Source organism: Ailuropoda melanoleuca, chromosome 7 (assembly GCF_002007445.2).
Source record: "Ailuropoda melanoleuca isolate Jingjing chromosome 7, ASM200744v2, whole genome shotgun sequence".
Lineage (NCBI taxonomy): Eukaryota > Metazoa > Chordata > Mammalia > Carnivora > Ursidae > Ailuropoda > Ailuropoda melanoleuca.
Genome location: NC_048224.1, coordinates 85,890,407 through 85,915,934, shown reverse-complemented (window position 1 = coordinate 85,915,934; position 25,528 = coordinate 85,890,407). Strand labels below are relative to the sequence as shown.

The 25,528-nt window shown below is 45.3% G+C and overlaps 1 protein-coding gene across 1 annotated transcript in view; it reads right to left on the bottom strand.

Annotated features, from left to right (window-relative positions):
- Positions 1-15,443, bottom strand: part of SIAH3 (siah E3 ubiquitin protein ligase family member 3) — a 70,573-nt gene extending 55,130 nt beyond the window's left edge. Inside the window, exon 1 of the mRNA XM_011219407.3 lies at positions 15,211-15,443. Coding sequence (XP_011217709.2) covers positions 15,211-15,345 — 135 coding nt within the window. The 5' untranslated portion in view covers positions 15,346-15,443. The remainder of the gene's footprint in view (positions 1-15,210) is intronic.
- Positions 15,444-25,528: the final 10,085 nt, after the last annotated feature.

Genomic DNA, 25,528 nt, shown 5'->3' with positions numbered 1-25,528 from the left:
AGTGGAACCTAAAACATTTGGCAACAGCATGTAGAGAACTAATCTGCAGACGGTCAACTCCTGACCAGTTCAAGCTGGAACAGCTGTAATACGGTGGATGGAAGCCAGAACCCACTCGCTTCCTCTCTCCTTTCACTGCATCAACCCTCAGGACCTACGGACTGACTGTGTGCCCCCCTTGCATCTGGTGGTGACGACACCACCACCAGCAGCCATAATAGGAGCTAACACCCGTGTAGCATTCACTCTGCCAAGCTCTGTGCCAGGCTCTTTACCATATTAACTCATTTAGTCTTTATAGCCACCTAGGATGCGGGTACTGGTATCATTCCCATGTTACAGGTGGGAAAACTGAGGCATAAGATAAGCTAAATCACAAGTCCAAAGTCACCGGGCCGATAGCTGCAGAGCCAGTACTTGAACTCAGGCAGTGTGGTTCCAGAGTCCATCACATAGCATCACATTTTCCTGTATCATTGACCTCAACCAGGAGCCCAGATCCTGTCCAGGCTCAGAAACCCAGCCCTGTCCTCAGGCAGGATGGATCTGGTGGGGGTTGGGACCAAGTCTCACTGTTTGTCTAGCTCTGGCCTTATCACCTGACTGCCCTCTTCATACTGAGTTCATAGTTTAGGGCAGGCGTCAGGACACAGGCTCTTCTCTTCTGAGTCTCTGTCTTGATAACCCTCTCAGTTCTCCTGTTTCCTTGCCTTGTTCTTACAATCCTGAGCCTTCTATTCATTAATTGGACCTACATTTGCTAAGCACCATTATATGCCATTCATTTATGCTCAGGCTGAGGACAGAGAGCCCTTGGGGAGGCTCACGGTCTGATAGGGACACAGATGCAGACTACCGCAGAGAGCGAATGAGTCTGAGGCTGTGATTAAAGTCAAGGCGGGATCTGTGAGGTGGGTGAGGCAGGTTTGACTCTCCCGGGGAAAGAGGTTGGCAGGAAGGGCTTCATAGTGCAGGTAGCACGGGCTCCCTCCTGCTGCCGCACACCCCTGATGCCAGCCAGCTGCCTGGAATTCTTGCTGGCTGGCTCTTTGCAGACACCTCGGCCTGCAAGTCTGGACATGCCATGTGACCTCAGAGAGTCAGAAAGAATTGCATTTGTCCCCTCTATGTTCTAATTGGTTAGTGGAAATTGTGCAGCATCTGCTGTCCCAGCACCTGCCCCAGGCAGGGGGAGTGGCGGCTTCTAGCGCCCGCTGGACCACTGGCCACCCCGCTGGTGTGAAGCTAGCCATGTATCTGGAGTTGCGCCCTGGCCCTCCGTAACAGCAGCCTGGTCCGTGCCTGGTCTTGCCGGCTTTGTGTGGCTTGCACATCCCCCCAGTGTTTCTTCTACTGTAGATCCCTTTGAGAGCTGAGGTGTATGAGGGGCCCCCTCTTCCTAATGCCTCATCCAGAGAACAAAAACAAGGTGCAGAACATTTAAAAGACTCACCTGGTGACTTTGGATAAGTTAATTGCGTCATTCCCCATCTTTAAAAATTTTCCCTTCCCTGCGTGACAAGGAAATCTTCCTTTCATAATTCCAAAGTCCTTCTCATCCCCACAGAGGCCCTTTCACCTACTAATCAAATTATGGTAGAAGTGTTCCCTGGAGACGTTCTTCTTTAGCAAGGAAAGGCAAATGAAAAGAAAAAAAAAACAAGGAAGGAGAAAGACAGGCAGAAAGGAAGGGAGGAAAGGAAGGAAGAGAGGAAAGAAGGTAGGCAGGAAAAAGAAGCCAGTGTTTATGAGGACACTACTATGTGCTTGGCGCTGGTCTAGGTGCTTTGCCACATATTTGCTACATTTAGTACTCCGTCCCCTTCACATCGCATGCCTTCTTATAGACAAGGAAAATGAAGCTCAGAGTGGTTAAGGCACTTGCCAAGGGTCACACAGGAACACTGGAGCTGAATCTGAAGCTACATCTGAGTCCAAAGGCCATGATCTTTTCAGTGTATTCAGAGGTGTTTAAAATACATCCATGGAATTTCACTTCACTACAAAATTGCTGTCACTCACTATAAACGGGTTAGGCTCGTACAATGAACCAACCTGCATTCACCATTTTACTTCCCTTGCCACTGCATCATTCGGTGTAAATTGCCTCAAACCTTTTCTGCAAAGAGGCAGCCAGGAGATAGGGTCAATGGTAAAGACCCATCTCTGCACACCAAGGTCACCTTGGAGAGAGGCACAGAGCAAGTGTCACCGTCTCACCTGACAGATGGAGAAGCCAAGGCTAAATGACTTGCTCAAGACCCAGTGGGAACCGAGCCAGACTGCAGAGAAAAGCTCAGCCTCTTGGTTCTAGAAAACTCCTCAGCCAAGTATTTTCAAGAAGTGGGTGGAAGTGCCTGGGAGCTCGCTTTCCCGCCTCTAATTTCTCTCGGATTCTTGGAGAGCTTTGTGTATCTGGCACTTGCTTCAGCAAGCATGCCGAGAAGGGTCCAACTGGCGTTTATTTAATTACCATAAACAGATGTAGCACTTTGGCTTCAATGAGGCTGGTTCTTATCGTGCTCATCAGCCCTCCTGCTTACAGGGAGGCCAGGCGACAGGGGTGCCTAAGGTGCCAGCACCTGCCCCACTGTCCTCCATCCCATCCCCCCGAGGGGCGCAGGGACAAGCAGGTGTCATGGGGGACTGGGCACCACAGCATTTCACTCGTGGCAGGGGTACTTTCCTCCCGATGTCCTGTAATTCCTTCCATGTCCGGGTCCCCCGTGAGCCCTGTGCAGCCCTCTGTGACTCTCCTTGGACGGCAGGGCTGCTGGAGGAGGGGACTGGGGTTTCCTCTGGTGACGTCCCCATGGCAGCACCTGGCTGAGTGTTTTCCCCCTGCTCTCCAGAGTCAGTATAAACATTACTCTGCATTTCTCCAGCTTGCACCCTGGAAGCAAAGCTCGCAGACATCAAACATTGTCCCATTTTTCTCTGATAATCTCACCTCTCAGATTGATGCCTCCCCCCCACTCAGTTTGTCTCACAGCAGTTTTGGAAAGAGAAAATGTTTGCAAGGAATTAGGGGAATGGTTTACCAGAAATCAAGGTGGTGGCTGAGTTCAGATTAGATAGCAAATGGTCATTAAAATTTTGCTTCTTTTTGGTTTTAAGGGGGAAAAAAGTAATAAATATGGCTGCCAGTGAGACAGGAAATTTCAAAGGGCTGTGGATCTTCTTAGAGGACGGGTGTGACATGGTAAGAGGCATGTTCTCTTAAAGGACATTTTCATTTTTGTATAAAAAAATTTCCTTTGTTTCTTTTTTTCTCAGAGAAAAAGTGGCCTGTTGAATGCTATCCCCATGTTTAGAGAGCAATTTGCATTCGTGATGTGGTCAGCTAGCTCCCATTGTCATTGAGAAGCAAGCGTGGTATGGACAAGATAATCACATGCCCCAGATTTGGGGGTCAGTGCTAGTTTCAGACATCTGCCTGCTTGTTAAAACCTGTAACCATTTATCTATTTACTTATATTGAGATAAACTCGTATATAACATTGTATTAGTTTCAGGTGTGCAGCATAGTAATTCGATTTTTGTATACACTGCAGAGTGATTGCCCCAATGAGTGTAGTTGCATCTGTCACTATACAGTTGACCCCTTTTACCCTTTTCACCCACCCCCAAACCCCTTCCCTTCTGGTAACCACCAGTCTATCCTTTGTATCTATCTATGAGTTTTGTTTTGTTTGTTTTTGTTTTTTTTTTAATTCCACATGTAAGTAATATCATACAGTGTCTCTTTCTCTGTCTGATTTATTTCATTTAGCATAATGCCCTCACAGTCCATCCATGTTTTCGCAAATGACAAGATGTCCTTCTTTTTTTATGACTGAGTAGTAGTTCATTGTGTGATAGGTAACTATAGATATGGATATCTGTAGACATGTATAGATATATGGATAGATATAGATAGATAGATGATAGATAGATAGGTAGCCCATTTTCTTTATCCACTTGTCCAGTGATGGGTACTTAGGTTGTTTCCCTCTCTTGGCTGCTGTAATTAATGCTGCAATGAACATAAGGGTCCGTATATCTTTTTGAATTTGTGTTTTCATTTTCTTTGGATAAATAGCTGGAAGTGTCATAGCTGGATCAGGTAGCAGATCAACTTTTAATTGTTTGAGAAACTTCCACACTGTTTTCCATAGTGGCTGTCCCAATTTACACTCCCACCAAGGGTGCACAAATTTCCTTTGTCTCCATATCCTCACCAACACTTGTTATTACTTGTCTTTTTGGTAATAGCTGTTCTAACAGGTGCGAGGTGATACCTCACTGTGGTTTTGGTTTGCATTTTCCTGATAATGAGCGATGTTGAACATTTATTCGTGAGCCTGTTGGCCATCTCTATGTCTTCTTTGGGAAAATGTCTATTTAGATCCTCTGCCCATTTTTTAATTAGGTTTTTGTTATTTTTCCTATTGAGTTGAGTTCTTTATATATTTTGCATATTAACCCCTCATCAGATACATGATTTGCAAATATTTTCTCCCCTTCAGGAGGTTGCCTTTTCATTTTGTTGCCGGTCTCCTTTACTGTGCACCCATTTAAAAAAGAAATGGTCACAGAGGACAAATTTCTTTTATGCAGGATAATTTGGAGGTGGGTGTGTAGATAAAGCTGTCGCAAAGTTTTCCCTGAAGCATTTTATGCACATCATAATTTTTATTGAGCCTGAATTTGGAGGGCCCTGCTCTGTGTGGAAATTTCAGGACAAGCCATTATGTTACCAAGAGGGAGAGACAGCTTCAGACAGAGGTTAAAGCACCAGCTAAACTCTACTGCTTGGACAAGTTACTTAATCTCTCTGTGCCTTAGCTTCCTCCTGTGCAAACTGGGGATAGGCTGATGGCATTGTTCCGAGGATGTTAAAAAAGGCAACTCAGGTAAATTACTTGGCGCGGCAGTTGGCAGTTTGTAAGTGCTCAGTAAACATTAGCTAATAAAAAAAAAAAAGCACACATACATACATAGTCTTAACTTGGGGTCTCCAAAAATAGAGCCCGAGATAAGGACTTGGATGCCGTAGTTTATTTGGAAGGTGATTCTAGGGAGCAGCAGGAAGGGAGTCAAGTCCCTGCTGTGGGCCACATGGGCTTGGTTCCACCAGGCAGCATAGAGAAGCCTGGAGAATGCCTCCCAGGGCTGTCCACCAAGAGCTGGAGCATCTCCGTCTGGATTTGATGTATATACACAGGGGTGAGTAGGACAGGATCCCACCTCAGTGTTTTTAAATGAAATATAATATACTCAATACTAGTCCTATGGCCAAGCAAGTGGGCTCTGTTATTCATTGTGAAAAGAGAACACTAACGGATGACTTAGTAAGAAGTGCTTTAAAGCACAGGATGTTAATTTAAGAAGGCTCCGCCACAGTGAACAAAATCTTCCACTTTCTCCACTTTGGTGTTCTGTATAATGGAGAATGGTAGTAATACAGCACTTCCCAGGGAGCCCTCAACACAGGTCCTGGACATAACCTGCCTTCAGTGAATGGTAGCTGTTTGGGGGGCACTTACTGTCATTATTGTGATTGTGTGCAAACCTGAGACAGCAGAAAATGTCTAAAGGCTTCAGGATGCGTAGCGGGCTTAGCTTAGTATAAGTCACAATGTACCCCTGATTTATAGAAAGGAAACCCGAGGTTTGGGTGGTTACTGCGTCGGGCTTCCTGGCACATTGTGGTGAGGTTGTAGGAGTTAGATCTGGGGGGTCTTGATGTCTGGCGGCAAAGAGGGCAGATGGTTAGACTTGTTGGCCAGTCTTCCAAAATCGGTTATGGGTCTGTATATGCTTCTGTCTCTGTGGGCCTTCCTGATACCAAGCGAACCCCATCTTCCCTCTCCAAATGTGGGCTGCAATGGCCTTTCCCCTCCAAAGAGGACATTCTCCAGTCTTGTCCCCCGGGGGCCCAGTCTTGCCCCTTCCACAGGCCACTCTCTCCTGGCTGGAGTTCCTGGTACCTCGGCTGGAGACAGCCCTGTAGCACACAGCTCCCTCCTAATCACAAATTCCTGATTAAAAATACATTAAAGGATAGAGAAATTATTAAGAGATACAGCATCTTGCAAGTATAACTGACATTTCCAGTTAGACCACAATTCTAAATGATCCACAAGGACCTTGTTCTATGGCTAAAAACATTAGGTTGGTTTCAGATCTGTTTTCTGAGGGTGTTTTCATCTGGGGCCCATGGGTAAGATGAAAATGTAGCTTTTTTGTAGAACTTGATCCATCTGCTTTTTGAAAGTCTGGGGTTATGGCTTCATGGCTTTGGTGACTTTATTTGGAGTCTCATCCCTGTCCTTGCTGTGTATTTGTGCCTGTACGAGAGACCCAAGGAATATTTACCCTTTATTGCCCCACTGTTGCCTGGCTGGTTTACATCCTGGCACGTTCCTGAGGACAAGGACCCCCTGGGAAGACGTCCAGCATTGCCACAGAGTCATATTAGAGAGGCAGTGTCTTTAACCGGCATCCTCACCGCAAGCAGTGTGGGGTCACAGAGCAGTAGACGGTGCCCCTCATCAGCTGTGACCTTGGGCAAGTCACTTCATCCCTTTGGTCCATTTTTCAGACCAGGACCTGGAACTCGAGCATCGCTCTTGCTTTCTTGCCTTGAACAGACTGTGCTTTGAAATCTTAGTCACTCAACACGGTCATCTTACTGCTGACCCTTCCCTCCATCCAGTTAGAGTAGGAGAAGTTTGGTCACCCATACGAGTTGGGCGAAAGAAGCTTGGTCAGCTCTTGTGCACCAGGGAACATCACTACGGGACATAGCTTCACGGTAATGATAGCTCCCACGTATGCAGTATTTACTATGTGCTAGGGGCCGTGCTAAGCACCCATGTCCATCCCATTACTTCATCCTCAAAGCAGTCATTTTTACAGGTGAGGAAATGCAGGCTCGGGGCGGGGGGGCAGAGAGATCACGCAAGGAAAAGCAGCCTCATTGCACTCAAACCCAGATCTGTCTGCCTCCAAAAGCTGTACTTTAAGGCCTCAACTAGAATGGCACTCTCTTCTTTCCCAACGCTGCTTTCCATCTTATTCTTTCTTCCATTGTGCTGGGGGTCAGGTTTCCCCGTCCACTGGGCTTTGCATCCTGCCATCTTGCTCTGCTAGTTGGAGGCCACGCAGGCTCCAAAGAGGTTGGCACACTCAGAACCGCCGTTGGCTGTGTGTGTGTGTGTGTGTGTGTGTGAGTGTGCGTGCATGGGTAGAAACTCAGGCTGGAGTGCAGGGCACCTGGGTCTATGGCCTAGCTCCGTGCTTTTAAAAGCTCTCTGATGGCAGTGGGATCCAGGAATCCTTCCTTGGCTCGGAAAGGTCAGAGCATGTCGCTTGTCCTCCCTCGACTGCGGAGGGGCAGCCTTGATGGAGCACCGTCCCCCCTCCTCCTTGCCCTGCGCAGAGGGAAGCTGCTTCTCCGGGCAGAATGAGCTGAAGGGCAAAGAGAGAATGTCCTGGCTCCCAGGGAGCGGGCAGTTGCTGCCCACCTCCGTCTCCCCAGCTGCATCTCTCCGTGGTGTCACTCAGCTCGGATCCACACCCCCCAGATCCGCTGCCCCTCGCAGAGCCACTTACCCATGCGCCTGCAGCTGCCGCCAATGAAGTCATGCATAAGTCATGAGGGGCAAGTTTCAGGATGGGTGGAGATGGGGACTTCTCGGCACGGCTCCTGGCTCTGTGAATGATGGGGGACCCAGCTCCTCTGCCCTGTCCCGCCACAGGCACCTGTGTCCTCCTGAGGCCCAGCCTCTCTCCCGTGGGAGGAATGGGCTCCGACCCAAGCAGGGCTCTATTTCAGGGCTCTAGCTGAAGCTATGCACTAAGGACAAATCTTACTTTTACATAAGGCAAGAAATTGTTCTATCCAAAATTCTCTTCAAGGCCAAGGGCAATTCATGAATATCAAGAAACACAAGCCTGAGGCTGGCAGAGAGGGAGGGAGGGCAGAGAAAGACAGCCAGGCCGGCTTGCAGGGAGTTGCCGGCAGCTTCCAAGGAGCTGTGTTCCTCGTCATGACCGTGTTGACAATAACGGCTGCTGTTTACTGACTCTCTGTCCACGGCAGACACTTTGTTCACGTGAGCTCATTTCAGCCTCACACTGCCATAGCAGGTGGGCATGGTTTTCTCTCTTTTAAAGATGAGCAAATGGAGCCTCTGGGAGGCTAAATCGTTTGTTCAAAGTCACACATCTACTAGAGGCGCAGTCTGGATTTGAATTCAGGCCTGGCTGCCCCAGGACCCATGTTTTTCCCCTTGTCCACTGCTTCTCCCCATAGTGATCTAGTGGACTTAAAGGTCTATGCTTTTGACTATGTATCTCCTTATCCTTTGATTTAAAAAAATACAATGTGCAGACATTCCTGTTCATTGTATTATTTTTTAAAGAATTCAAAAAAAAAGAAAGGAGATTTATGGCGGGGGGTTAGCGAATAGGGGCACAATGATGCAGAGGCTTCAATTTGTTCAGGAAATGTGGGTTTGGTGAAGAGGGTATGTGGTACAACCCACAAGGTCATACTGCTGGCCCAGGGCTGATGGGGCACAGGAAGGGGTGGTCCCTGCAAGTTTCTGCTCTGACAGCATGTACCCAAGCAAGGGAAATTTCCTTTGGGCTAATTCGAAGGCAGCCTGGGACAGTGTAGGGGATGTAGGTCTGGCATTAGAAGACCTAACTCATGGCTCCATTTCTGTCAGTGAGTCGACTTTGCGAAAGTCCTGTAGTGGGTTGAACAGTGGCCCACAAGAGGATGTGTTCACATCCGGATGCCTGGAACCTGTGAATATTACCTTATATGGCAAAAGAGTGAGTGTGATGAGACCAACGGGAGGATTAAGTTAAGGATCTTGAGAGGAGAAGCTTATCCTGGATCGACCAGGTAGGCCTCAAATGCAGTCCTGTGGCACCTTGTAGGATAGCCACACAGATGAGAAGACACACAGAGACGAGAAGGAGCCACTGGGACCACAGAGGCAGTGATGTGGCCACAAGCCAAGGAACACGTGGAGCTATTAGAAGCTGGATGAGGCAAGGAGCAGATTCCTCCCTGGAGAGCCTTGAGGCAGCACGGCCCTGCTGACACCTTGAGTTTGGACTTCTGGCCTCCTGGACTGCGAGGGCACACATTTCTATTGTGAGCCACCCAGGGTGTGCCAATTGGTCACAACAACCCTAGGAAAAAAAATATACATCACTTCCCTGCTCTGGCCTCAGTTTCCTGGACTGTGCAATAAGGTGTGACCTCTTAGCTCTGACGGTCTCCCTGTCATTCCCCGAGCCTCAGGGCCCTGTGGGGGGACAGGTCTCCGTTCTCCAGACGGACGCCTTCCAGGTGACATGTGGCGTCCAAACAGGTCACCTTCCGCCTGGAAGGAACAGAGCTTTTGGAGTCAAGATGACCTTGTGAAGGGTAAAATACCTTCACAGACAGTTATTTTATTTTTCCTTATTGTTAATTGCTAGAAAAATTCTCTGCCTTACCCCGGGGAAGTCATCCAAATAGCTCTGACCTCTCTGTGGATTTCAAGGAATGCTTTCAGTACCTGTTTTCTCATTTCTGCCACACTTTCTGCAACCTGAGGGACCGTGGTTAAGGGAGTTGCACAGAATTTGCTTTGGCGCGGCTGGATAAATGGAGTACAGCGGTGATGGGCTCCACTCAGCTCAGCGTCAGCTTCAGCCTTTCTGCAATTCCATCACCAGCTCCCAGCTAGCCAGATGACTGCTTGGGGCTCGGGGCTGTTCGTTATGTGACTCGGGAGCCTCATTTGCAATCATCATTAACCAGAAAAGCTGCACAACTGCTCCGTGCCCGCAGAGTGGAGCATCATACAATATTCACAGGAACCCAAGGGCTGGAAGAGGCGGCACGGGGAAGCTTTCAGAAGAAAGCCCAGGGAGCGACCACCACCACCGGTTTCAGCCCCTCCCTTATCCTTTCAGTGGCCCCACCAAGGTGAACTGCGAAGAGACTCAAGACAAGACGGGGCAGCAGAAGGAAGATGGTGACATTTCCAAAGGATGGGCAATGGGATCCTTGGAGCTGAGTCCCCCACATACTAGCTATTAAACAATCTTGTCGGAAGCCTTGAACTGCTTTAAAACAGGTATTCAGGCCGAACACTCCAAAGGCCACCTCTGAATCTCTAAAAACAATGTTCAGGTCTTTAGCTCTCATTCAGCGGCCTGCCACGCTGTCAAGTGGAGTTAGTGAAAGCCCCAGGGCAAGAACGGGGTTTCCAAAGATTATCCGACAAACAGCAGAGGCGACGTTTGGCTTTGCTGCATATCTCTTCTCCCCAGTTCCCTCCTTTGGCGATTCCCCCTCCTCCTCCATGAAGTCCCCCCTTCACCCGTCACTCAACACACATTCATCCACACTGGTCAGGTTGGTCTTAGAATGAAAGGCATGTGGATGCCTCAAGTAATGGTACTAAAATGCCCAGATTTTAGATTTAGTGTCAGTCAGGCACTGAAATTAAAGCCATTGTTGTCCCACAGGCCCCTCCCATCTTGTGCGTGCATGCATGCATGCAGGTGACTGTATATCTGTGTGTGTGTGTTTCTGTCTGTAAGTCCAAGGTTAACAGGTACAATAAAGAAGAGGTCTAGGGGGGCACCTGGGCGGCTTAACTGGTTGGGCATCAGACTCTTGGTTTTGGCTCAGGTCATGATCTCAGGGTGGTAGGATCAAGCCCCACAATGGGCTCTGCACTCAATGGAAAGTCTGCTTGAGATTCTTACCCCCTTCGTTTCTTCCCCCACCTCTGCTCCTCCCCCACACATGTGCAGTGTCCTCTCTCTCTCTCTCAAATAAGCCTTAAAAAAAAAAAAAAGAAAAAGAAGATGTCTAGGACCAGCTGGATGGAGGCATGAGTAGCCTTCTAGGACATGTGGGGAAGTTACACCCTCTGTTCTAGATGCTGGGAGGGCACTGGGGGTCTTAGCAAAGACTTTGGTACTGGCAAGGGCCTTCAAAAGTTTGGCAGAATGCTTTTTGCTAGCCTTTCAGAAACCTGTCATCAAGGGCTGTGGTTAAGAGGAGGAAGTTGTCCAGCCAGCTTCCATTCAGGTACTGTCTGCTTGGGAAGCGCTAAGGATGGACCCTCAAGAGGCTCTGGCTACTGCTACAGACCCTTCCCTGGAAAGGCCTGGATGCGGGGACTGGCCATCCCACCCCTTGAGGGACATCTCTAGAGATGGGGCGGGAGAAGGGAGAGCTGCCCGGGGCAGGGCATTAGAGATGTGGTTAGTGCCGTGCCGATGCGAGAGGAGCCAGGAGAGAAAGGCTTTCTTGATTTGGAAATAAGGAAAACACATGAGGGAGAACGGAATGCTGAATCAGGACCAGGAGCAGGAGCCCTCACTAGGGCCAGCCTGCAGCCTGCTAGCCACATGTCTGTAACGTCGGTGAATGAAGCAGAGGGTGGCAAGCCAAGAATGCTGGCTTCTCGGTGGTCACTTTTCGTGAAGTGGGAAGGAGAAATGGGGGGCATCATCTGGAATTCTAATCTGTGCAAGGAGCCCTCCATACAGGCAGAGACAGAAAGAGACATTGGAAAACAGAGTGTCATTTGCACTCCATAGAGAGGGCTCTGCCATGCATTCTCCCTCTGCCTGCCCCTTGCTTAAAACAGAGGTCCCTGGGGTTCTGGTCCCCTGTGTTCCAGTCCAAATGCTCTAAATGCCCCCTTTTAATTAGGGTGGGCTTAAGGGGTATAATGGCTTTAACCAGGGTGTCTGCATTCCCAGGAAGGCTTCTGCTTTCCATTTAGAAGGAAAGGCATCAGCTTGCTTGAAGGAATCCCAGGTTACTAATTGCCATAATAAGATTGAGAATGAAGGTGACCTACAGAAGCATGGTAAATACACGATTTTCTCTGCTCAGGAAGTGAATTTTGATTATAACTCAGCACTTGCCTCCGATCCTCGAATACTGTTAGCATTCTCAGGAAAGCCCGGGAAAGGACAAAGTGCAAATATGCTTCCACAAAGAAAAACACAGGCTTCCCAGCCCTCTTTGTAGCTGCACACAACCTAGAAAATTGAAAGCAAGGTTGCTGTCTCTGTCCTTGGTCACCATTTCATGTACCAGCCTGTCATACAAAGTGCAGGGAAACACCACAGATCAATAGCTATTCTGGGCTAACATTGCCACAACCTTTTTTTCTTTGAAAAAAGAACTTTCCCTCCCCATGTAGATCACGGCTTATTATATCCAAGGCTTATTTCAGTGGTCTGTTTATGGAAATTAATGCTTAGAAGGAGCACTTTTCTTTTGAGGTTTTATTCACTTTTTACCATAAGTGATGGGGCCAGCAATGGTGCCTATAGAATTGTTCCTTTAAAAGCTCTGCAAATGGCTGTCAACCCCCAGGTTTGCAAGGCAGGGGAAACTTACCTGATGGGCCGCCTGGACCCTGGAAGCACACTAGGCGCTTACCGAGACCACTGTAAAGGTGCTCTGGTTTGCAGAGGTCTCTCTGCCTGACACGGCCTCTGAATCCTGTGCACCCTTCCAGACCCCCTGGCAGCATTAGCAGCCCTCACCTGGCTTTGTTTACCTTGCTGACACTTGTCTGAGCTAAACCTCTAAGTGGTTTTTTACGGGAAATGAAAAGCCAAATGAGTATGTACTTGAAAGAGTGAGCCACGGAAAATAGCCTCCCAAAGCGTATGTCACCTATTTTTATGTTGTTGCTTATATGGCTTCTAAGTGGACTAAAGGCTGTAAGTGACAACTTTTAAAGTTTCTCATGGAACCCCACAAGTTATATACAATAACATGATTTTTCTCAAAGATTTTATTTATCTGGGAAAGAGAGAGCACAAGCAGGGGGAACAGCAGGCAGAGGGAGGGAGAGGGAGAAGCAGACTCCCCAATGAGCAGGGATCCTGAGGCAGGGCTCAATCCCAGGACCCTGGAATCATGACCTGAGCCAAAGGCAGACAGACGCTTAACTGACTGAGCCACCCAGGCGTCCCAACATGATTTTTTTTCTTTTCTTTCTTTTCTTTTCTTTTCTTTTCTTTTTTTCTTTTCTTTTCTTTTTTTCTTTTCTCTTTTCTTTTCTTTTCTTTTCTTTTTCTTTTCTTTCTTTCTTTTTCTTTCTCTCTTTTTTTTTTTTTTTTGAGAAAAGTGCTATAAAACACACCCACCTCTAGTAACTCTTTTTAGCCTCGCAGAGCCATGGAGTTATTCATTCCTATGTCCATTGTAAAGGTGAGGAAGGGAAGGATCAGAGAGGTTGAATCTTTCAAGGACACCACACAGCTTGTCAGAGCTGACCCTGAGCCTCCAACCCTGACTCTGAACTCCTGGGTTTCGGGCAGCAGGACTACTTATCAATATCCACGTCACTTCAAAATATACACAGATGCATTTCACCCCACCCCACCCCAAGATCTTAGCACCCCTCTCCTCTATCATCAGCTGTAGTCAATGAACCACATAAATTCAAACTTTAAAAATGCTAAGTCTCATAAACAATTTTTAAAAGTATTAAAATGCAAAACAGGAGTAAACAAAATTGCTTGCCACAGGGAAGTAACTAATGTAAAGTGACAAAATAATGGGAGTTTGAATGCGGTCTCAAAAGTTGCCATAAAATGGAATTCAGAATCATATTTTAGTATGTACTCCATACACTTGCTTTGCGAAGGGTGACTGGCAGTGAATTCTCATTTATAAAACTAAGCCACAAAGGCAAAAAGAGACAGGGGAATGAGGGGCTGGAGAGCGAGAGAAAGAGAGGGAGAGAGAGCGAGAGAGCGAGCGCGCGCCTAGGAAGGAGAGAGCACCAGCAGTTGAGCTGAGATGGGGCTAGTCACAGAGTGGGCCCCTCAGAGAGCCAGTTCCTAGGTCTGTGCACTGTAGCAATCTCAGGGCGGTCCATCCCCTGCACCAGCCAGGACTGGCCACCTATAAGGCACCGGGCAACTGTCCCTTCTAGGGACTTCCAGGAATTGGGGGAGGGGGGAGGGGAAAGGCACCCAGCAGGGCTGACCTGTGGGGCTCTGGCTAAGGAGAGTCCACGCTTTATAGGAGTTTATAAAGTGATGAGCAACAAGCAACAGTCTTCCTACCCAAGAGCAGCGGTCAGAATGTCAGCTCTGTCCTCACAGAGACTGTTCCAGCGCTCCTGCGGCAGACATGCGCTCCTCCCTGTCACTCAGCCCTGCGCACAGTGAGGAGGACAGGAGAACAGCTCCCATTGAGTCCATCCTTGATTTTCAAACACAGCCAAGGTGGCTCAGAGTTAACTTATTTGAGGGAGTTCATCCACGCCACCCCCACCCCCTGCACGGTCTTCCTCTCTTCCTCCTCCTCCCCCCAACCCTGGCCAACAGCTCTTCGTTCATTTCCCCATCAGTCTTGGCTGCGATGTGGAGCGGTGTTCCCAGATGCCAGATTGGGGCTGTTCTGTTAAAGGACATTGACCCGAAGGCGCAAATGCAGAGGCCACGGCGCCAGACGGGCAGCCAGGCAGCCTGCGGTGATTCAGATAGCAGCAGCTCGCAGCCGGTTCCATTATTACATAGCTGAAGCGGATCCTGCCCCCTCCTGTCCCCGGTGCGGGGGGCGCAGCCAGCTCCCGGGAAGCGAACTCCTCCTCATCCCCTCCCCCCGCCCCCCGGCACACACACACTCACACCGTGTCTGAGCACAAGCATAAACACTTCGCAGAAAGAGCCCCTCACCCACTCCCGGGTTCCCCCCGCCCCCCATAGCTACTTCAGCGGTCGCCAGAAGGGGCTTCCAAAATCCATGCGCTTGCCTGCCTTTCCGAACACATGGGACGCACAGCAATTTGTGTAACTTTTCAAATCCTGTCTCCTGAACACTTGCCCACAAATATTTGGGATCGAGGAGAGGACGCCCCCTTCTCCCTCCACCACCCTTACTTCTGACCCCGATCCCCCGCTCGGAGACTGACTGCTGCGAGGGTGGAGGGGGGGGAGACTAGACTATCACTCCGGTTGTTCCTGCCAGTCGGGGAAACACGCCGTCGCCGAGAGCACAAAACACCTCGAAAGCGAGAACGCGCGGAGGCAACCCCTCCGGGTACCTGGCGCGTCCCAGTCCCAGCCCTAGCCGGGGAGCCTTTGCCAGGAGCTCCAGGCGCGCGGGGGAGAAAGGACTGGAACCTGAGCTGCTCGGATGTAAAATGATAGACCGCGACTCACCTTTAGGTTGTGCGTGGGGTTTACGACGCAGACAAGTTGCCCAGCAGCGGAGAAAACCCGTTTAGCCTTGTAGTGCTGAAAGCGGAGGTGAATGAGATCTAACACAGCCCCAAAGCACTGGGTAAAGAAAAGCATCACAACTTTTGGGGGGGTTGTTGGCACAGGGAGGCAGCGGAAGAAGCTGTAAGTCCTTGGGTTCTGGAAGGAGCGCAGCCTCTGAGACACTCCGCTCCAGCCCGGCTTAGCGTGCCTTCATATTCATCATCAAAATAAGACGGTTAGAATCTTGCAGCAGTGAGGCGGCCAATCAAAAGGACAGAAATGTTATCCTTGAGGTGCAGAGACAGCCAATAACAAATGCCTCCCCTACCGAAACTCCCTGATGAATTGAGCCTGGCGGAGAATGTGTTATTGAACATTACCATAGATCAGCACATTGCATTTATCTTGTGATTACAGCCAACCATACATAATGCTGGGGAGATAGGCTGACAAAATTGATTGCTTAATGTGTCTCCATTTATTAATTGACTTAATTTAACATGAGAGCCTTTCTTAATGCGCTGGCAAAAACGTAAAGCATTTAAACCGCCAAATAGTAAAACACCCTGCTCCAAAGTAGGCAGATGGATAACGCAGATCGTGGCTCGACTCACCAGAGCTGGTTGGGAGAAAATCAAATATTACAAGACTCTGATTCCAGATAAGGATTTGGCAGCATAGAAATGTGCATCTTTCAATCTTGTGCTCTCTGCAATTTGGATTTCAGCCCCTTGATAAATCTTATTTCCAATCTTTATCAGAGGAAAGAGTCCCTAACAAATACAAGCATTTGGAGGTGGGGGGGGGATGTATATATATACTGTAATTACTGAAGCCTGAAAATATTAAAGCATAGAAATGCACAGAGTATGCTTCTAAAAATAATGAAATCCCTGATGCATGAATGCACACACACAGAAAAAACCTACACAGTGGAAAGTGGCTTGTAAATCAGCAAAATAATTACAGATGTGGAGGGCCTTTGCTTGTCTTTCATTTGCATATTGGTGGGCAGCAAATTGCTAATTAACCATTAGATTGTTGGAGACATTAAAATAGGGATTAGGGGCACACATATCACATCATTTGCTTGTCTCCGTGAATGCCAGCATCACATTTCTGTGCTGAGCAGGCAGAGGGCATTCCAGTCTCCTGACTGTGCTCCTTCTCCAGAATAGGGCTGGCGGGGGCACTAAGCCCACTCACTTGTTCTCAAAGAAAGGCTCCTGAACAGTACACCAAGTGTCCCAGGGTATCTCGGGAACTCGTTCTGATGGCTTAGTCAGTCTTTGTCACTTAACACAGGAGAGTTGAGTGTGTTGTGTCTCCCCTTGTCTTTAGTTGTTTCTCTATTGAGAAGTTACCCAGCACCTGGGTCAGGATGGACCAGCCTTGTGTGTGAATTGCACCAAGAATATGAGCCCATTGTTCCTTCCTGAGCAGCTCTCACTCTGCTCTGGCTACAGCGCTTGGTTGTAATGTATGCAAAGCATGCACATACCTAGGACACCCACATCTATGACCTGATCAGGCAATTAAAACAACAGACTAAAATATAGGGGGAAAATGCATAGGTTTACTAAAACCAGGACAAAGGTGGGTGTTAGTTTTAACTTGGATTTAAAACCAAACCAGTGTTTTAAGAAACAAGTAAGACAAACACCTAATTGGTGCTTCCGTTTTAATTAATGGAAACTTTATACTTCCTACAAATAATTGCACTGACACAAAACTAGAAGGTAACACCATCTAAACTGATTAGAAACTCATACAATGTGATATAATGTTACAGGAGATGAGTCCCTCGATCCTCTCATTACATGGTTCATAAATAAGGGTTGCTGGACCACAGTACCTGAATTTGCTTTCTGAAGTTTTCATTTTCCAGAACAAGCTTTCAGCAGTTCAGCAGGAAAGCATTCGGTGTTCTTTCATTGCCTCACTTAAAAAAAAAAATGTAAGCATATACTCCCATAGAGTCCTTCAAGACACAATTTACAATTCAGAAAAGCCCAGACTTCCTCTTTCTACATCCTCTGTTAGAATGGAACTATTATGTTGTTTGTTTCTCCCATTGTATCACCTCAGACAGGTTTCTTAACCTCACTGAGGCTTGGTTCCCACACTTGTCACGTGGGGATAATAGAAATTTGTCTCTCAAGGTCATTGTGAAGACTAAAGATGATGTATCGGGAAGTACCCAGCTCACTGCCTAATTCAAAGCAGCCTCTCCATACTTGAGTCTACTGCATATTGCTGGTGGAAGGGTGATTATTTCGCAGCATGTTTTTTCTTCCTGCTCCATGAAATAGTTTTCCCCATGGATATTCACCCTACCCTCAAGGGTCACATAGGCATGAAAACATTGGACTCGGCTCCTGCTGTGTTCTCAAGGGTAGGTATTCCTGATCTGACCTGGAGACTGGGCCTGGGGGTGAGGGCTAGGGGCTGAGGAGAGCATGCTGACCTCAGCAGTGAGGACAGCGCCACAGACCTGCTCTTGTGGACGTTCTTCTTTGGTCCCAGACTTGAGCCCTTGCTCTAACTCTCTATCCAAACACTGGTTTATGTCACTCTATTTTAGAAAACTAAGCACATCATCTGTCTTCAGAATCAGTCCTCAAGATAATCATCCATTGAGAAATGTTTGGAATTAACCCTAATAGCAGATGCTCAAGCTTCATGTCTCCGAAATAGGGTGGCATAAGCCAGCCTTCAAATAGAGATTTAGAGCTGTGTCACTGTTTACCGCTAAGTTGCCCCTCTGCAATCGTCACATCAGTGTCCTCATGCTTACCATGATGCCCAGGGACTCCCCTTCACCTCTGTAGCAACCAGATTTACATTTTACCTGGACTAGAAAGTCCCTGAGGTTGCTAATCAGATAAACTGTAATTCAAACCCTACAGTGCTACTTGCTGTTACTTTGGGCAAATTATTTTCTTTCACTGATGCTTAGTTTTGTTGTCTGTAAAATGAAGCTAATAATGTTCTTGAAAAGGAGCTTAAAGATTAAATGAGATTATATAGGTGAAATGACCACCCCAGTGCCTGGTTTTCATGGTAACTTTAATAAAAAGCTATCATCACCATCATCATCATCATCATCATCATCTTTTCATCAAAAATATTTTTGTTCAAGTCAACCCAAAGTGTTGGTAAACATGTGCAACTACCCAAGATTTCATGCACTACTGCAAACCACTTTGGAAAACTGTTTGAAAATATCTACTAAAGCGAAACATATCCATACCCAATCTATGAGCCAGAAAGTTCACTCCATGTGCCCAACAGCAATGTGAACATGTGCTCACCGGAAGATTTGCACTAGGATTTTCATTGCAACATTGCATCTGTATCCTAAGTATCAACAATAAAATGGGTAAATTACCTTATTTGGTCCTCCTTTTGCTAAATACTACATAAAAATGAAAACAAGAATTATTTGCTACATGCAACAATGAAATAACATGGGTGGATCTCGCAGATGTAATTCTAAGGTCGAGAAGCCAGGTACGAATGAATGCATGTTGTGTGATTCTATTTATATGAAGTTCAAGAACATAGAAAAGGTAATCTATGGTGTGGGAGACTGGGGTCATGGTAATCTTCACAGGGGCTTATGGCTGAAGTGGACACAAGGCAGGTTTTAGAAAGCTAAGTCTATTCTGTTCCTTGGTCTGTATTCTAATTTTGTGAATGTCGTGGGTTAAAATTGTTTCCCCAATAACAGATATGCTGAAGCCAAGACCTCAGAATGTGACCTTGGTTGGAAATAGGGTCATTCCAGAGGTAATCGAGTTAAAATGAAGTCATTAGGGCAAGCTCTAATCTAATACAACTAGTGTTCTTACAAAAAGGGAGAATTTGGATGCAGAAACATACACACAGGGAGAATTCATGTGAACATGAAGGCAGAGATTGGGACAAAATATCTGTTAGTGAAGGAACACATAGTATGACCCGCAAACCACCAGAAACTGAGGGAAAGTTGTTGAACAGACTCTCCCTCACAGCCTCCAGAAGGAACCAATCCTGCTGACATTTTGATCTCAGATGTCTTGTTTCCAGAACTGGGACACACTAGATTTCTTTTGGGTAAGCCACCCAGTTCATGGTACTTCGTTATGGTAGAACTAGCAAACTAATACCAGGAAAACATCTCTTTTTTGAGAAGTTTCTGGGCTATGAACTTACCATCAAGGCACCTTTTTTGTATGTAAGATACATGCCCCAAATAATATGAAAGTAACATGTGGATGAGGACATAATTACATTTTGAAAGAGCGAAGTACTTCATTAAGATTTAAAAAGTCTGTTGAAGTAAAAAGGGAAATACTTGATTACATAAAATGTTGAATTCTGTCAAATAATATCTAACAACTGAAATTAAAAAACAAACAAACACCTAACATGTTGGGGGATGTATTTATAGCCGTTATGACAACAAAAGATTTGTATTCCTGATAAAGAACTCTTGTATGTGCATTTTAAAGAACTAAAATTATATAGGAAAAAAATAGATGAAGGATATAAACAGATTACACAGGAGAAGAAATAAAAATATTTTTTAAAGATTTTATTTATTTATTTTAGAGAGAAAAAGACCGTGTGAAGGGGGAAAGGAGCAGAAGGGGAGGGAGAGGGAAAGGGAGAAAATCTCAAGCAGATTCTGCACTGTGTGTGGAGCCCGACACGGGGCTTGATCCCACAACCCTGAGATTATAACCTGAGCCAAAACCAAGAGTCAGACGCTTAACTGACTGAGCCACCCAGGCAGCACAGAAATAAAAATATTAATAAATGAAAAATGTTTAATAGAACTAGAATTCTAAGAAATGTCAATTAAAACAAGATAGCATCTTTTGCTTATCAATTTGGCCCTTTTTATTTTTAAACAATACTATCCAGCATTGATGAATCTTCTGTGAGCCTGACATTCTCATCTACTGGTGATAAGACTAACAGTAACAAACATATATATGCTTGGAGTATGTCAGGCACTCTGCTAAATACTCAGCTTATGCATGCAAATGTATCCGTAGTCTGATGCCTTATTTTACTCTTCACAGAAATCCCATGAGATAAGCATTATTTTTCTTATTTCCAGACAGGGAAACCATGACTCAGGAAAATGAACTTGTCCAGTGTTATTCAACGAGTAAATGGTAAAGGTAGGACTTGAAGCCTAGACTTCTCCAGTGCCAGATACTGGAGTTTACTGCCTCTGAGAGGGTAAACTTGTTGTGCCCTCTCCTTGAAAACAATTTGACAATATGTATCAATGCCTAAAAAGATTCATAAACTTTGACCTACTAACTAAATTTGTAGGAATCTGTTCTTATGCTATAAGCAGAAATGTCAACAGAGACTTAACTACAAGGATATTCATTGTTGTATCACTTACACCAGTGGAATAAATAGAGAAAACCTATGTGTCCACAGTAGAAGTACGCTTAAATAATTTAAGGTACATCTATTCAAAATGTGGAATAAATTATAGCTCTAAAAATATGTTTCTGGAAAAAATTTAGAAAGACATATGTACAAAGCTATTCATTGCAGCACTATTTATAATAGTAAAAGACTAGAAACCTCCACAATATTCCTCTGTAGGGGACTGGTTGCATAAACTGTAACTTCTATATAATAGTGGCCATTAGCCTTAAAAAGAAATGACAGTTATCTCCAAATACTGTTTTGGAGTGAATTCAGGTGGTGTTAGTAAATAAAACAAGAAACGTGAAGAATCTTGTGCATAACATATGAGTGTTCATCTTAGAATGGGGGTATGTATTTGTTATTTATGTTTTAAAAATGGAAGAATAAATAATAAACCAAAACCAAGATTCCTTATAGGGGAGAGAAGGGTAGGGGGAGGAGAAGGCAGAGATGAAGCTAGACTTCTCTGAATATACTTTGTTCTGTAGTTTGTCTTTGAAACCTTGAAATTACTCCATACAATTATGAAACAAAAATAGAAAAGAAATCCTGAAAAGTTAAAAGCAAACTACAACAAATCAATAGTTTTTCAAGTTGGTGGTTGATGCACACAGAAAGGACAATTTTAGGTGACTTTGGTACATGATAATATGACTGTAAATCTTTAGTAAAATATACCCTAAGAACAAAAGTAAGTTAAAAGTTTAACTACTTTTAGTAATCATGTTGTTAACAACAGTGTTTATAGTGGCTTAAAAATATCCCGATCCCCCTTCCCATGAATGTGAGACAGAATTAGTGACTTGCTTCCAATGAAAAGTGTGGAAATGATGATGTGGGACTTCTGAAGCTAGATCATCAAACGAATTGTGGTTTCTCCATTGTTCTTGTGGATCCCTAGCTCTGGGGCCAGGCTTCATTCCATGAAGACATTCCAAGAGCCCTCTGGAGAGACCCGTACAGAAAGGCACTAATGTCTCTTATCAGGAGCCAGTACCAACTTGCCAACCATGAAAATGAGACCCTGTGGAAGGGGATCCCTCAGCCTGGACCATGTCTTCAGCTGACTGCAGCCCTGGACACATTCCTTACTGCAACCCATGGCAAAAATCCCCACCAGAACTACCCAGCTGAGTTGCTCTCAGATTCCTGACCTACAGAAACTGTGGCTTAATCCATGTTTCATGTTGCTTTAAGCCACTAAGTTTTGGGATAATTTGTCGTGCAGCAATAGATAACTACAGAATTTGTGCTAGGAGTAGCTTGCTGCCATAACAAAACCCTGAAATTTAGGAGTCACTTTGGAATTGGGCATTGGACAGAAGCTGAAAGTATTCATGAAACCCTAAAGGCCTTGAAAGGACTCTTAGTAGAAGCCCAAGGTCAAGAAGGGCTTATTTTGGAAGAGTTTGTGAGTGTGGTCTGTCTGGGCCACAACAAGAATCGTAGGAGATCCATGGAGTTTGTAAGAGAAGTAAATTGGCAGAAATGCCATAAGCTTGGAATGAAAGGGTGCAGAATCAGTATAAAATGATAAAAGGTCTTTGGACCCTGACACTTCTGCAGGCAGGAAGCAAGCTGAGAAAACTCTTCTGCAAAAGACCTGGGCTACCTTTCTCAACAAAGAGAGGGTGACCTGGAGAGTGGAGTGAAGAGCATAGAGGCTGGGGCTGAGAGTTGAGACTCATTTTCAGGCCTTGAGTCCTAGTCAAGGAACTTCTCACATTTGCCCTGATGGATTTTGCTAGGGGTCAGAGGCTCCTATGTGTCTCCTGTTTTCCTCTATTTTGATAGTCTGTGTGTGTGTGTGTGTGTGTGTGTGTGTGTGTGTGTTGGGGGGGTGGTCCATAGTAGTTTTCCTATGCTTGTCCCACCATTGTATGTATTGTATGTTAAGTGTGTGTATGTATGATAAGGTGGCAAACAGCTTTTCTTTTTAGATCATAGGTCTTCGGGCTTTGAGAAACCATACTCAAGGAGCTGTATTCTAGGAATCCTGAGAACTCTCCTCCACACCGAGACCTGATTTAATTAACAAGATCCTGGACTTCAAGCTGATGCTGTATAAGAATGAATTTCAGGGAGTCTTAGGAAAAGCAAGTGTATTTTACATTTGCGATGTAAATCAGTAAGCCAGAGAATAGAAAGAAATATGCCCTCACGTTCTTTGACATTGCCCTTTCAATGGTTGGAGGTTAATTGTCCTCCCCTTGAATATGAGCAGACATGGTGGTTCATTTATAATAACAGAATGTGATAGACAAGACAATGTGTGAATTATGAGGCTAGGTCATCAAAGCCATCTCCATGTTGAATACTCACTTTGGACAAAGTCAGAAATCATGCTGTGAGGACCCTCCAGTAGCCCCCTGAGAGAGCAATAGAAGTCTTCTGCCAATGTCCAGTCTTTTGGTAGCCATGTAAGTGGGCCCCCTTGGAAACAGATCTCCCAGTCCCAGTCATGCCTGCAGATGATGGCAGCCCCGGCTAACATTTTGTCTGCAATCTCATGAGTGGCTCCAACCCAGAACCAGGCAGCCAAGCTGCTTCTGATTTGCTGCTTCATAGACATTGTGACATCGTTAGTGTGTATTGTGGCTTTGCAGTGTTAAGTGTTGGGGTAATTTGATGTGTGCCTATTGTTGATAAAGCAAATGGGTAATTATGTTGGTGTCGGGGTAAGAGAGAGGAACCATGGGTTTGAGATTGATGAGGTTAAAAAAATACTGTGGTCTTGAATTCAAAGGGCAGTAATTACAACGTCGTATTTTATGTTAAGGAGCAGACAGAAGAGTAGGAGGAAGAGGAGGAGGAAAAGGAGATCAAAAGCAAAATTTCTTAATTCTGTCCACAGAAAAGACTGAAAAATGAGTACCTTAAAACCCAGATTGCAGCTTCCACATAAATTTTCCCACTTAAAAATAAACTAGATCTTTTTGAAGAAATGTCTAGTCCCAGATCTGGAGCAGAAAATGTTTAAGATGAGCCTGGAACATCTCATCACACCAGAAAGTAAGGATGCAATGAAAAAAAATACTAGAAAAAAATGCTAGAGTCTTCTCAATGATTCAGAAAATAATGCAGGGGCACTTGGGTGGCTCATTGGTTAAGCATCTGCCTTCGGCTCAGGTCATGATCCCAGGGTCCTGGGATTGAGCCCCGCATCGGGCTCCCTGCTTGGCAGGAAGCCTGCTTCTCCCTCTCCCACTCCTCTTGCTTGTGTACCCTCTCCCGCTGTTTCTGTCAAATAAATAAATAAAATCTTAAAAAAAAAAGAAAAAAAAGAAAACAATGCAAAGAGGCCCCTCCTAGCTGAAGATAGAACAATTGAAGCATGATTAAGAATAATAACTGTAATGGATTAAAACACATCAAATATGTTTAAATCCATGCATTCATAATGATACTAGAAAAACTAATTAGTTCCCTTTGGATCATACTTGGCACTTAATTCATTATTTTGATTACCAGTGCATAAAAGGAATAAAGTAGGCATTTATCCTGCCTTTCTTCTATGAACGATACCTTAATATAATTAGATAGCCAATGAGGAGAAGTTTCTCTTTGTAGAAGTACTCCAGTTCACAAATGAAGAAATAATGGTAAAATGAGAATGTATTTTTTTGAAATTCCTAATGACATAATGCATCTGGGCAGCGAGTATCACTGCTGACATCACAGAAAGACAGCCAGGTCCTGTGTGCCACCAATTGTACTTATAAAATAAATCCATCATATTTTTTAAAGAAACATACAATACAAAAAAAAAATGTAAAATATAGTAACAGTGTCTGTGGGCAACAGGATTGTTGGTAATATTTCAATATGGTTCTATATTTGCTCAATCTGTTTTAAGATACAAATACTATTTTACAAATACTACATTATCTCTTCTTTGGAAGAGGACAAATAGATAAATTAGTAAAAATATGTCTATAGTCAGGAAGAAGAGCATATCATTATGAAGTGCTTATTTTTTCACAAGGTGGTCCTGTGATTATGTCCATCGAGATTCTGTTTTCTACAAGTACGTGCACGAATCCCATTGGATTGTCATATGTTGGTGGGTCCTGTCTCCTTAGTTTCAGGAGTATATTTTACTAAGGATCCTATGGAAAAGACCCGAATCCAAAGCAATCAATCAGCCCTTCAAACTTTGAGATAGGTCTCCCAGAACATCGGAGAAGTTCAGTTAGCCCTCATAGAAACTGTTCAGGAAGGTCAGCATCTAAATATGAAGCCTGACTTTTGGTGGATGACAAACAGGAAAAGGAAACAAACAGCTTCAACACAGCTCAGGTTGGTTACAGATGGTCCAAAAGCAACAAGTTTATTCTGTAATGTTGCCAAGGCAACAGCAGCTGCTTCTGTCATGGCGGAGGGTGGGGGAGGAGGGAAAACCATAGAAATGAAGAAGCAGAATGATTCCATAAATCTTTCCTAGGAAAAGGAAAGAATGCTATAAAATATTGACTATTTTCTAGGTGAACATACTTCCATAACAGGTGAAGTGTCATCAGTGAAAGGCAAATGGTGTTTTTCATATTATAATCTCCCTAGACCCAGACAGGAGTCCAGTGTCTGTTGTCATATTGTCATTTTCCCTTCCAAGGCTCCCAACAGCGGTCGACAGGGCTTTCTTACAGCTCTATCCCCTTGAGTGTGAAAACACATTGACGTTTTCTTGTGACAGTTACTACGGCGTCTGTTCAAGAGGCTGAAAGATGCTTATTATGTTTTTACTGTGTCTGGACTTGAGAGGGAAGAAGAGAGGAAAGGAACAGCATCAGTCTTCCTCCTCCTCTTCTCCTCCCCTTGGCTCCTGCCTCCAGTT